This window comes from Diadema antillarum, unplaced genomic scaffold (assembly GCF_040938485.1).
Source record: "Diadema antillarum isolate AM-2024a unplaced genomic scaffold, OU_Dant_1.0 scf00000023, whole genome shotgun sequence".
Lineage (NCBI taxonomy): Eukaryota > Metazoa > Echinodermata > Echinoidea > Diadematoida > Diadematidae > Diadema > Diadema antillarum.
Window position 1 is genome coordinate 437,854 of NW_027270912.1, and position 13,679 is coordinate 451,532.

Consider the following 13,679-nt stretch of genomic DNA (forward strand, 5'->3'; position numbering starts at 1 on the left):
CAGTAATTGAAAAACGGTGAATGCTTTTAAGCAAAATAAAAAAATCAAAGGGATGATGCTGAAATCGGGGAATCAAATTCAACAATACATTGAAAAGAAAGAAAGTCCTTAGAATTTGTTGGAAGTTTCAATCCTGGATACCATGTTCCACTCGAGTTCATCACGATTACAAGCATTGGTAATAGCAGACGAGTAATAAAGTCAATTTTCAGTTCGAAATGTCACGACTGTCCATTGTTCATTTGCGTATTTTCCTCTCCTTTACCACGAGACTTGACTCTGCTGCTCCTCCTCCTGCCGATCAGCGAGGTCACTCCATGACGCGCCGGTGGCACGGGCCGCCTCCCAGTCAAACTCGTCGTCCTCCTCGTCAGAACTGTCGGGAATGTCCTCGCTCGGGATGCGATCCCACGCGTGATAGCGATATCTGTGGAAACCATTCTCGGGCTGCTCGGAGATTCGCTGGGGGAGAGATCCGCGCATCCAGGCATCGCCTTCAGCCAGCAGGTGCCACACGTACTCAGGAGGTGGTTTCGTCGAGATCACACCGACGATCGGACCGTCGTCCTCAGCAAGCACTGAATTCGCCGAAACGTCCCTAAACCGGTCCTCCTGCCTCTCATCCATGAAGATCAGCTCGTCCGCCGCGTAGTGGATCGGGGGATTCGACATCCGTCTCTGCCGCTCCCGTCGCGCAGACTCCTGGATCTGCTCCCAGAACTCCTGCTCATCCTCATACTGAGACAGCCACTCCTCATCCTCGTCGATGTCAAACTCATCATCGGAAGTCTCCTTGCGGGGTCGTTTTCGCTTCACCACCCCATCATCGTCGTCGTCCTCCTCCTCCTCCACAACATCGTCGTCCTCCATGAACGTGTCGTCGCTCCACAGTGGGTAACGGCCGTGACCTCGACAGGCGTGGTAGCAGACATGTCCCTCCTTACTGCTGCACATGAAGAGGGACTCTCCAGCGGTGGTGAGAACGGAGACTCGGGCCTCGTCTGGCAGCTGCACTGGGTCCTTCGCCGAGGCGGCAGCCGACGAAGAGTTGCTGAAGGCGTTGACAGGTGCCATGATGTTTGTCTGTGGGGATAAAATTTGTTGGAAAAGAAATAATGAGAACACTGGATCAATATATTATATCATTGTTTTTGGCAACATGACCATTAGGCATGGTATATCATTCTTCAAGCCACAGCCAAACAATCTCTCACATTATATACATTTAATTCAATGACACATACTGTATGTAACCGCAAAACTGTTAAATCAGTTGAGGCATTTTAGCTACATGTGATTATATTTCAATGCCGATATACGATAAACCAAGGACGGAGGTTAAAAGAAATCAAAACGAAACAAGGCATGAACCACTAAATTAGGGTAAAGCGAAACGGGACGTGAAACGGTAGCGGCGCAGTAACTAATTGCTGTTTGTGTTAGTTTGCATATAATTTACGTGGAAGACGCAATGTCATAAATATAAAAAGATTCGAAGATGTCAACGCCGCACTGCACAGTGTAGCTGTGGGCTTCACTTTATCATTTTTACCTTTCTCATTCATTTTCAAGGCCAAATTTTGTGTCTCACCATTTGGAACCATGCGTTTAAAGTCATCATAGCACAATGAAACTTTCCTAGACAAATGTAGACGAGCGAAGTCGTTCCACATACAAGTACGGTGTAAATCATGAGACGATCACGCGTACAAAACCAAACAGGACAGCAGCCAACTAACTGCGTGCCGCGCGTGCTCAAGTAATATGCCCGCCATGAAAATTGCGTACGGGGCCGGGGTTGTAGTACAGTACTATTATACATATACATGTACAAGCTGTACTTCCGAGTATGTCCGCACGCACATAATACAGTATACCATATACCGCGCAATATACTACCGATATGTTTCCATTTTGACGAGATAATATCAGAAGGAAAATTGAGACTCACCAGGATAATCTGGATGCAAAACTTGTGGCAATTGCAGAGAATTAGGGAGACTTGTTGTATTCAGAGGATGGTAACCCAGAGGAAGTTAAGAGTTATGTTCACGGTTGCGAAAAGATGAGAAATACAAAACGTTGCCGAGTAGATTCGCTGCTGGCTTGTGTGTAGTAACTATGTAGTTGATCGTTGCAGGCTGTTCAGGGCATATCAGCAGGTTCTCAGGTCATTTCGCTTTAAATAGAGTCCAGATTCACTCCGATTCCAACTTTCTCCAATCCTTGAACCAATCAGGGAGAACCCGGATACGCGATAACTGTTGATTGGAGGTAGATAAAACAATAGCGAGGGGGGCTCGGCCAACCCCGTGAGAGGGGCAAAATGGTGTCTGTCGCAGGTGCAAGTCCGCGCTCTCTATTCGCGCACACAATACACGTAAGTCCAACCGTCGGAATGCGCGGGTGAGTGCGCCCGTGTGAATAGATGCCAATTTGCGTGTGCGTCGCCAAACGAACATGTTTTTATCCTACGCAAGGGGGATTATTGTCAGTTCATCTCTCTCTAGTTTCCTTTTGTTCCTATTATCCTCATTGGTGTATCGTCAAGGAGGTGCTTGGAGAGGTTCGTTCAGTACCTCCCTGGTATACGGTATCACCATTGACTTTTCAATGCTTTGCATTTTAAGAGAAACATATCATTGTTGAGAGTTGAAATAGACCAACCTACGTAAATCATCCTCACCACATGTATATTATAAAAGTTAATACAGTATTTCAAGTGCTGTCATATACATCAAACACTTTCACGCAAAAAGTATGATAACATTACACATGTAATTATTCACGTTTCCATTGAGAAGTGCTTGAGCAAAATCCAATCACGCAAATAACATGAACGTGATGATGTTCTTATAGCACCGTGGGTTGTCGGTATATTTTGCACGATATCTTATACACTTACAGCGTTGGATTTCGACACAACTTAGGGTTATCGTTTTTCCTGTCTAATTTTATACAGTTGTATTTTATCACAGTTAAAGACCACGGAGTTACAAACTAGCTCCATGGTTAGACTTGCACATTACGTGATGATATCATGACTTTCCAAGTTTGTTGTTGTTGTTGTTGATGTTTGTATGCACACATACAATATTACATTCATTTTACTATCCTTTTCTAATGTGAATTAGAGTATCATCTTTCTCATCATTTTTTTTTTTTTTTTGGCTGGAGCTATACATTTAATGATTTTACATCTATAGACGGTGTTGCATTTCCTGATGAATACATGAACATAATCAATGATGATTGATTTAATTCAATTTCAATTTATTTCGTACTTCCCGTTTATCAGTATCACATAACAAATAACACTATAAGTTATTCTATCTTGTAAGCAATTTGAAAAAATGCATACATGATAAAAACAGTAATTATAGTGATAACTGGTAAAAAAAAAAAAAAAAAAAAAAAAAAAAAAAACCCGAAATGAGGTTGTGCATAGAGAAGTATGATGGGACCTACATGAAAGCAAGCTTGTTTGGCTGTATAAGCCCCGGATAATCATTGTCTTTGAAAGAGAAACGGAGATCGAATAGAAGTTTAGACCTGGTGATTTCATAGTATTGAATAAGGGAAGCGGGGTAAATATGCCTATATGATTAAGAAATCAAAGAAAAACGAAAACTATACTAAAATGCAAACCATAATTGTGACCAAGCCATCTTTGTTTCCGAAATAGGACATGATTTACATACGTATTAGGACCTATTTTATACGCATCTAATATTGCATTAAATCTATCACAAGGTTGTGTTCATCGGAACACAAAAAGTGACATTATATACAGCTATAAAATCATTTTGTTGCCTGCCGTCAAGCGCTGGGTAGAAAGTATTTCATAACATATTCGTACATACACCAATGAGGCAAAACAAAACAAAACAAAACAAAACCAAAATGAAGATTTGACACATGCATGATTAAATTACAAGACTGATATTACAAGACAGTATGATATGATTTTGTAATTTCTTTTAATCAATTCCAAAGATTTATTGTTCTATTGCACTGAAGGATTGCTTCCCTTGAAAGTACTGGAGTATATCAACAATAATATTGAGTATTGAGTATAGAGTTTGCCTTTACGCGATTTTTGTTTTGTTTTGTCTTGTTTTGTTTTATCTTGTTTTTGTCTAATGTGCAGCGATAGAGCTCTGCTCTGAACGCACTTATTAAGTTAGGCCTATAATAATGGATATGGACAATCTATTAGAAAGCCTATACAAGATTTGTCAGTTTGTCATACTACATGTAATTCTATTCTGGTAGAAAAACACTTTTCGTCCAAATTCACGAAAGTTTGATCGCTGGATCTATAATTTTCGTTTGTGTGTGTGTGTGTGTGTGTGTGTGTGTGTGTCCGAAACAACGATTAAAACAGAAGAACATTCTGAAGAATTAAAAACGTTCTGTTTGCAAACATCTGTATATGTGTGTGTTTAATTTCTTATCAAGAAGAAAATGCACTGTAAGATCGTACTGAATGAATTGAGCTCGGTAGAAATCAAGACAGTGATATGTATTATTTTCAAGTGCAGGTATGAAATCTTCGACCGTTTGACTTTGTGAATTGCCCCCATATATTTCTTAAAATCCCTAACCTCTCTTCATTCTCGACATATTTCACAAAAAGAATAGTCTTACCTTTCTTGGAAGCTTAAAAAAAATCTAATTATATGTCTTGGCAGAGGTCTTAGAATGTCACAGTCCTGAAATATTCTAAGCAAATAAATCCTAAAAGATGCTCGACGTAGTCAAAATAATGATAAATAAAGGATGAATTAATTTGGCAGAAGTGACGTCACAATCAATAACGATCCCTATCTAACATTGCCATCCAATACAGGACATAAATGTCATTGTATGAAGTATAATGTTCTAGTCACCTATTATACAGTTTTTTTTTCTCGTTTAACCTTTATTTCCATCGATATAAATTATATTGCATTCGTTCATCCTGCTTCGTTCAAAATGTTCAAAATATCATGCTTTTCGTCAAAACTTCTCTAAAAGCGTTGAAGAACATGGGATTGACGACGATCAGATACAGCCATTATACACGTACTTGAATTGCGTGTCTGAGCCTTGGTAACGACGCTTTACAATCTTCACAGTCAATGAGGAATCAGACAATGGAACAACAGATGGACACTGTCTTGCGCAACCCCGAATTTACTCCACGCCCCTAATGATCCGTAATTAGCCATCGCGTGTTGACAAAGGCGAGCTGAATGGAACCTGACGCCCATAATTATAAGCGCTGGTGAATTCAGGCTAAAATTAACAACAATAGGCAACATTATAGTAGGAAAATGAAGCTACAGTTTATCCACGAGTTCGCGTGCGTACGGTGATAGACGCCAAGTTACATAACTCGTGAACAATGACCATTTCTGAAACTTATACCATGGAGCTACTCTGTTAGTAGCTCCATGCTTATACCTCAACCATGGACCTGGTATAGGGTCCATGCCTGAACCATGTGGAGCAACAGCTCCATGCCTCAACCAGGGAGTTCACCTCCCTGCCTCAACCCTCCAGCATAATATAGCAAAATGGAAGCTAAAACTGAAACTGACTATTGAATGACTATATTCTTTATAGTTTGTCACAAGATCTAGGAAGAAAGTGACGAGAAGTCCCTTTGATCAGTTTTAGTCGATTTGTCATATTGGTGATATTTCTCTCTGTAGACTGCAGTGTGATCTTTCTGGAACAAAAAAAAAAAGGACAGATATCAGAATTCAGCTCAAGATTTAATGTAATGATATATAGCGTGATTATGTGATATCTGCATATCACAATCATCATGACTGACGGCTACCAGCTGATGATATGCATATCCTTAACCCAGGCATTATCAAGATAGCAGTTGAAAATTCTGTGTCTCCCATCTTTCTTTCTTTCTTTTTTTTGGTTTTTTGTTTGCCTCATATTGTGCGTATAGGTTTACATTTTATCATTTATAACACTTTCAAAGTATCCTTCATAATTATAACATGACTCTACAATGACGTTTAAACTTCTTACGTTAGTGTTGCGTTGCTTTATCTTCACAATAAAAATGTTAACACGAAATATTATTCATATGATTGTCATTCATGACTTGTGTACATACTTTGTACAGACTTCCTGAAAACATCAAACCAGCCAGCTGAGTATAACACGTAGCCTGTTTAAGTGCCTACAGTTTGTTGAAGAACGTCCAACAAACAAACAACATAAGTCCTTATTTTCAACTAATGATGATTATCACCATTGTAATAATCATTATTGCAATGCGATAGCAATAATGACCTTTGAAAGGTGACGGTGATATAGCTGCATACACGTTTGGCTATTAATACCCCCCCCCCCCAAAAAAAAAAAAATCAACAAAAACAAACAAACAAACAAGCTAACTAACAAACACACACTGTGCCCACACAACCGCTTTAAACAGTTTCATAAAAAGTCGTAATTTTGCTTTTCATATACAATCCGTAATATATCCGATTTTGTGAAACTTCCACATTGCTTGATTTCATTATTCAGTGAAGTACTTCGACGAGTAGCATCGCTCTCCAAAAGTTATATAGGTTAAAATGCATTTGTTGACTATGTCGCGTGTGCTTTATTATGAAGTGATCTGAACTGCTTCGAAACTGCTTGTTTTTATGACGATATAGGCATTTTATGACAAGAATATCTAAAGTCCTGGAACAACGGACTTCAATCTCCTGCATAATAACATCCTTCACTTTTATTCTCATTATTCAATTTGACGTGCCATTATCTTTTTTTTTTAATGAAACACAATGAACAAATTGTGGAATTTATGTTTTATATTTTTCCTGCTGTGCGACCCATGTGAACCGCCAGCTCTTGTACACGAAGTTTTTCACCTCATACAAAAACGAGAAAATAAATTTATTGATTGACGGTACTGCCATTTTCATTTTTGCATTTCCAGGATGTAAGCGACAATATTGCAAACATGAGGATTATAAATCATGTAAGAATGAAATACATTCTAACAAACGTGTCTCATTCTTCACCAATATGTAACTTTATTGTGTATTATTTTGCCTAAACGAATAAGTTCTTGTCTGAAGTATATAGGGCCTATATACATCGTTGAATAAAAAAGTAATATTTTAAACAATATCGAAAACATTTGTATTAACGACTTGCCATGATATCTATAACCATCATGCATGACAAGGTGTACATGTTATTTTACCATTTGTTGTTTATATCTACAATTCCCGCATAAGAAGTACATCGTGTACATCGTTGAATAAACAATTCATATCTGACGACTGGTGACTTGACCTCGAGATCCGCGACGTTAAACATTATCATCAAACACATTGACGTCTTGCCATAACACGCAATCCACGTGTGACAAGTCGAATAGGAAATGAATATTACAACAGTCAAAATAATGGAAGGCCTATATTTCATGAAACATAGAACCCCAGTGTACATTCCCCACCAAAAGTGTTAGTGTACATTCCCCTATCCCTTACCCATGTCAAGTATACATTCCTGATTAGGAGCGATTCTATTCAAACGTAACCAATCTATTATTCAAAGTCAGACCATTCTCAATGCTGGTAATAGGCCCTATACATCGCGTTAATTGCTTTCACGCGTCTATACAGGTTATATACCATAACAAAAGAACCATTGCACTAATTATGCCTGATCACCATGCTTTGGCTTGTTTTTCGATGATCACGCTCTTTTTCAGCTGGGTACGCAGCTTTGGCCATCATACACCTTAATTAAGAATGACAGCTTTGTATAACTCTTTTGTTGTTACACTGCCTCGCTCAATCAAGGGATTATCGATCAGGTATACTCAAATTACACTTGCATGCTCATTGTTAAACTCATGGTCAAAGACGCAATATCTGGTAATGTCGAGGATTTTTCAGTGCAAACTGGCCACCCAAAAGTCAAACTTTATATCATTGTATGCTCTGTCTATTAACGTGATATCTATTAGTAATAAAGTCAGTTTCGAGTTTTTCGATAGTGCATGAAGTTTAAATCCTTAGTCAAGGGTAAAACTTATAAGGCTGCCCGAAGTCAGCATTTTAAGATATCATAGAAAAATGACCATAACGATCAAGTAAAAAATGAACGCAACTATACAAACAGCCATTCAAAGTAAATCATCATAACTATAGTTCCAGGGGAAAAGTATTTGAGGTTCTCTACAACAGCAATGGGGTCCCATGCAAACTACTCGAAAGACGTTTTAACAAGAGGAAAAGAACATGAGAAACTCATTTTTTCTTCATCTCTGTCATGTAACAAAGCCTTTATCAGCTGTTTTCATTAAAATATACGATTTATTTCATCAAATGTATACCATGTTAACATTTGAGTCATGTAAGTTTTTAACCTGTTTTAAAAGCAGAATACAATATAAGGGAGTAAAGGATGGAATGCAATTTCAGATAATATCTACATGAGTTTTAATAATTTCAGGTTTCAATTAAAACAGCAGCAGTTGTATAGTCTATATAATGTTATAATAATTATGTGCTCTATAATGAGGGAGGATAATTTTTGGTTATGAAGCTTCATATATAATTATAATGTTATTAATGAGTATAAAATGTTTGATGAGACAATGGCGATATACTGCCTCAAGTCCCACAATTTTTACTGAACAACCAGATCTTCGCTAAATTTCCCAAAATTTTTATCAACTAACGAAACGAAATTCAACAGAATATCATTCGAATATAAATGTAATAGTTTTTAATATGACTCCCTATACGAATTACTTTCAAGCTGTCTAGATTTTGTAAAGGAAATTTCGCTGTCATAGCTAATAACATATTGACATAAAGAAATATGTAATCTACACGTTGTATATATTTTTCAATCCACCGAGTTAAAGTCGTGATATGACTGACATCATCACCTCGATCGTCTAAATGTTTTTTTTCCCTTTAAGCAATACAAGTCTTAATAAATTCTAATTCAAATTTCTTGTTTTATGCTATGAAGGAAATCAAATTTCATATTCAGCATTTCGTGTATGAACATTGCACTATTTTGCCTTTAATATGATTAAAACGTAATCAGATTATGATATTGTTCACACGAGGTGCATAAACGAAATTGTACCTTCTGTAAAGCTGTAAAATGATTTAAAGGTATATTCCGTAATGAAGTCAGAGAGTGATATGCGAATTTCGTCTCACCTCCCTGATCCGGAGGATGCAACGTTTACTCTAACTTTAATACTTATTCTCGAGCAGCTTGGGAAGAACCAGACAACTGTACTTCTCCTATAGGAACAGAATAAAAAACAACAACAACAAACGTACATGCACTTTACACGATTCTTTTCATTTTCGTTCAACTTCAAAATCAAGTGATTTTATTTCCATATAAAGTAATACAACGCAATATACATAACGCTTATATGAGTACATAATATCTTATGGAACTTTGAATCGCATAAGCTTCAACAAAACATGGATGCAATTTTAATGATGTCAACTTTGTTTTTAGATAAATAAACAAGTAAGAAAATACAATTTATTTTTCAAATCTATATGGAAAAGAGGAATTCAAAAGAGAAGCATAGCTTGTAGATTTTGTGAATTACCCAGGGAGATGAGGGCATCTCAAGATCCGTCAAGAACTCATGTATGAAAATTTTGACATCATGACGTCAGGGGAAGCAAACAGAAAGAAAGGACTATGATAAGGATAAGAACGAAAGCAAGGACGGAACAGACAAAGTGGAATTCGTTAGAGTGGAATGACTATTTTGAAGAATGAATAAAATAGCTTTGAGAAGATGATGAGAATGATGCAAACTTCTCATGAGTTGAAACACTGCCCATGAGATGCTCCAAAAAGAATTCACCTATATAACTCGGCGATTCATTTATTTTCATCTCATATTCTGATCCAACTCGTTAAATCGACACCTACACCGGATAAAGGAAACCTTTACAATGACGTCATCGCAGCAGAGCGCGCAACCGTCCTCCGGTCAAAGGTCAAAATTTAGAATGTGCGGCAAGTACAAGTTTGTTTTGGATGGCATGGACGTGGATTTTGACTTAAACGGTAAGAAATTTGCAAATAGTTATGTGATAAGACTTGAATAATGTCTTCCCTAATTTCTAAAGATATGATTCGACGTAGCAGGCACCTCCCTGAAGTTTGCGAAGGGGCACTTATTGGCTACAACATCAGTTTGTCGCACTGAAAAGAGACTCGGCTCAGCTCAGGCTCAGTCGAAAGTCTCATACGTTTACGAGTAATTTACTGCAGTACAGTATCAGTAGGCCTACTCGTACTGCCCTTCAAATCGCAATGCAATGCACACGACACACACTTGCACTAACCCAGCTGATTGTTCGTTCGTAGATTTGCGTACGGTACCCGGCCCGCCCGCCTGGCCTGAGGCATGAGCGCCTTGCGCTCGCGCTCGCCGCGCCTCGTCTCGCCTACTAACTTACAGAGACAGAGTGGATCTATCTATGTCTCACTCTTAGTCTTATTATCAGTGATCATGTCAGTTTCAAGGCCGTGCCCATGATAGTGATGCTGGTGTCTGGCCTGGTGATACTATCACCAGCAAGTGCATATGCCGCATGTGTTAACATACAAGTACCTTGGCTTTGTTGGAAGTGGGCAAAGTTAAAAACTTTATTGTATTGCCTCTCTCGGTGTCGTCATAACATGAAAATCGAAATTAATGACTCTTTGACTTCTTTGGTATAAACTCTAGCTAAATTGGTGCTGTGCACAAAATGTATCGCATGGACAAAAAATATCTCTTTGCAAGTTTGGGGTTATTAATATCTTGACACCAAAACCTCACTAAATTAGACTTGAAACTGTTTAGGGTGTCTACTTGATGGGCTGTGAGTGTCAACTACACAAATGGTGGCAACTTACTGTAAAAGTGGATATTTTCGCGTGACTAATTTTTCGCGCTCGGCTGGGTAGAATAGAAGAGCAAGAGTTTTGCGTGTCTTTAATTTCGCGGGATCAAGATATCAACTACTGGAACATGTAGCAAGCAAAAATATTTGTGTGCTATTTCTGGTTGCGCGAAATGCGTGAAAATTTCCACTTTTACAGTATTCCACTCATTACTCTGTGAGAGAAGAAGCACTGTCTCACTTTACTAGATTTTAACACGTTGCATATTTCTTCAATATAATTTGTGACCACGTCCTCCAGATGAGAACTAAAAAAAAAACCTCTGAAGACTTTATCGTCAATCCCATTTAGATAAAAAAAAAAACAATCTTAAAAATCTGCATTGTATCAACTGTATGCCATCTATTTAATAGTGTATAGACTACAAGTGAAGGCAATTTTCAAGTGCTTTAGTCTTTGAATGTATTCTTGCTCTTTCTTCACTAGCACTTTTTACTCTATTCACTTCTCTTTCCTACATTATTTTCTACACTATTTTCAATTTTTACTCTACTTATCTTTTCTTCTTTTATTTTTTGCTTCCATTAGGCACTACAACCCAATTGTCCTTTTCAGGACCATCATATTAATTTACAGTTTTCATTACAAGTTATTTTCTCTTGCCTTCTCTCCTCAGGACTACACTTTCACTTTATATTCTCTCCTTTTTCTCTTACTCCCACAGGAACCTAAGATGTATTTAGAATTTAACTGCCATCACTTTTCCTCGCTCTCTCTTTTTCTTATTCTTCTTTTTGGTTTTCTTTTTCTCCCCCTCCCCTCTCTCTCCCTTCTCTCAACATATGTTTAAAGTCTCATCTCTATTCGACTTGCCTTTCATTTGGAATTAATCATCCTTTCTCCGTTTGGTTCCGCATTCCGTAGTCCACATCGTTCACAGACTTCGTTCTTTTTGATTTCATGAATCTTCACTTCTCTCTCCATGATTTTCCAACCTTCAACTCTTCCTTCTTCCCCCTCCCTTCTATTTCATCTTTCTCCTCCCAATGATGTCTGAACATCTTACTTGATTCTCACTCTATTCTTCCTTACCACTCTCTCTGTTCCTTGTCTACTGTCTCCACTAGTGCAACTTCAACTTCCAGCCCATTACTGTCCTCCACCTTCCCTTTTGCCCTCCATATGTCACTTCCCTCCTCAATTCTCCTCTCTCTAGGCTCTTCTTCTGCCAAGTAACGACCCGGACAAGGACTACAAATTTGTACACACACATCAACATGGTGTTATCTCAAACCTTTCTCCTTTGGATATGCTTTAGTCTTGCTTCATAACTTAGAGGTCAGAGTGGACGTATCACCAGTATCAGTCTGGTAGCTCGACGCTGTACTTTTTCTACTACCGGTAGTTGTACAACATTCTTCTTCCAATATGGATGCCACATTGAAGAACAATATTCAAATTCTGTGATTTGCTATTATGTGATTTTCAGAAAGCTAGTAGTAATTCTTCAACTAGGACCTATTTCATTATCTAGAGGATCTATCGTCACTGTCCACTCTGTCTCATTATATCAGGGCTTTCTTTTATATATCCGGTCCCTGCCCAGCCCAGTGTAGTGGTAGTGCTGTGCTGTGGCGACGTGTCCCTGTGTATAAAAGCATGGCCATGGTGACCTGGGCCCCATTTCATAAAACTTGTCATCAGTGACAAGTTGTCATAGATGTGACAAGCTACTGAAATCCTTGCATCTGATTGGCTGAGAGCAAATTTGTCATAGAAATGCGGCAGTTGTCACTGATAACAAGGTTTATGAAACGGCCCCTGTATTTTTGTAGTCGTGGCTGGATGTGCTAATCCTACTTTCTGTCTTATAAACTCAACTGAAAGAAAAGCAATGGCCTTGCTTTAATAGCTAGTGAGAAACACATTTCGCCACTAGACTACTGCAGTTTTACATGGGGGGGGGGGGGGTATTCTGAAAATCTTCCTAAGTTTCTTCCTTAGTAGAAATTTTTTCCTTAGTCAGAAACTTAGAAAGTGCCTAGGATAGACAGAATTGGTATTCTGAAATTTCTTCCTAGGAACTTCTTAATGCAAATAAGGCCATCCTTATCCCCACCCACATCCTTTCTTAAGTCAATATGAAATGCCGTATCATAAGGAACCAACCAATGATAGTCGCATATTACTATAATGTAGGGTCAAATACACGTGTGCGCGGCATGTCCCCTTTCTCACGCCTATTTTGCACATCAAAGTACATGTTACGCACAGTGAATGACAAGTGCGCCTATCACAATGTTTTGCAGCTTGTTGCAACTTGCTATTCTTAACAACATACTTAGGACAGGGGAGGAGCTTTCCGAAATATTTTCCTAAAATTTTTTCCTAAGTGCATTCTAGAATACCAACTTCTTCCTAAGTCAGAAATTTGCATACTCCCGCCTCCTTCCTAAGTTTTTTCTTAAGTTCTTAAGAACTTAGGAACAGACATAAGGAGAAACTTAGGAAGATTTTCAGAATACCACTTAGGAAAAAATCCTGACTTAGCAAGAAATTTCTTTCTAGGAAGGATTTCAGAATACCACCCTGGGTGCCTTAATTTCAGTTTTATTGCATAAATTCAAACTTCAACTGAAAGCAATACCCGTATGCATAAAATTTCCAAAAGCATGTCTTTTTAAAGATACCATAGAAAAACTTGCTGTGATCACTATGGGATCACTACATCTAGATCCAATGATTGACTGTATTGCGAGCTG

At 38.3% G+C, this 13,679-nt stretch overlaps 1 protein-coding gene across 1 annotated transcript; it reads right to left on the reverse strand.

Annotated features, from left to right (window-relative positions):
* Positions 1-261: 261 nt before the first annotated feature.
* On the reverse strand, positions 262-2,265 carry LOC139732084 (uncharacterized). The gene is made up of 2 exons (XM_071642959.1): positions 1,952-2,265; positions 262-1,083 (listed from the first exon to the last, which is right to left on the reverse strand). Exon 2 carries the CDS (start codon positions 1,072-1,074, stop codon positions 262-264), a length of 813 nt encoding a protein of 270 aa, XP_071499060.1. The 5' UTR covers positions 1,075-1,083; positions 1,952-2,265.
* Between the last annotated feature and the right edge of the window lie 11,414 nt (positions 2,266-13,679).

Bases quoted from the DNA above. Each gene is read 5' to 3' on its own strand.
- LOC139732084 (XM_071642959.1), bottom strand. From the start codon at position 1,074: ATGGCACCTGTCAACGCCTTCAGCAACTCTTCGTCGGCTGCCGCCTCG.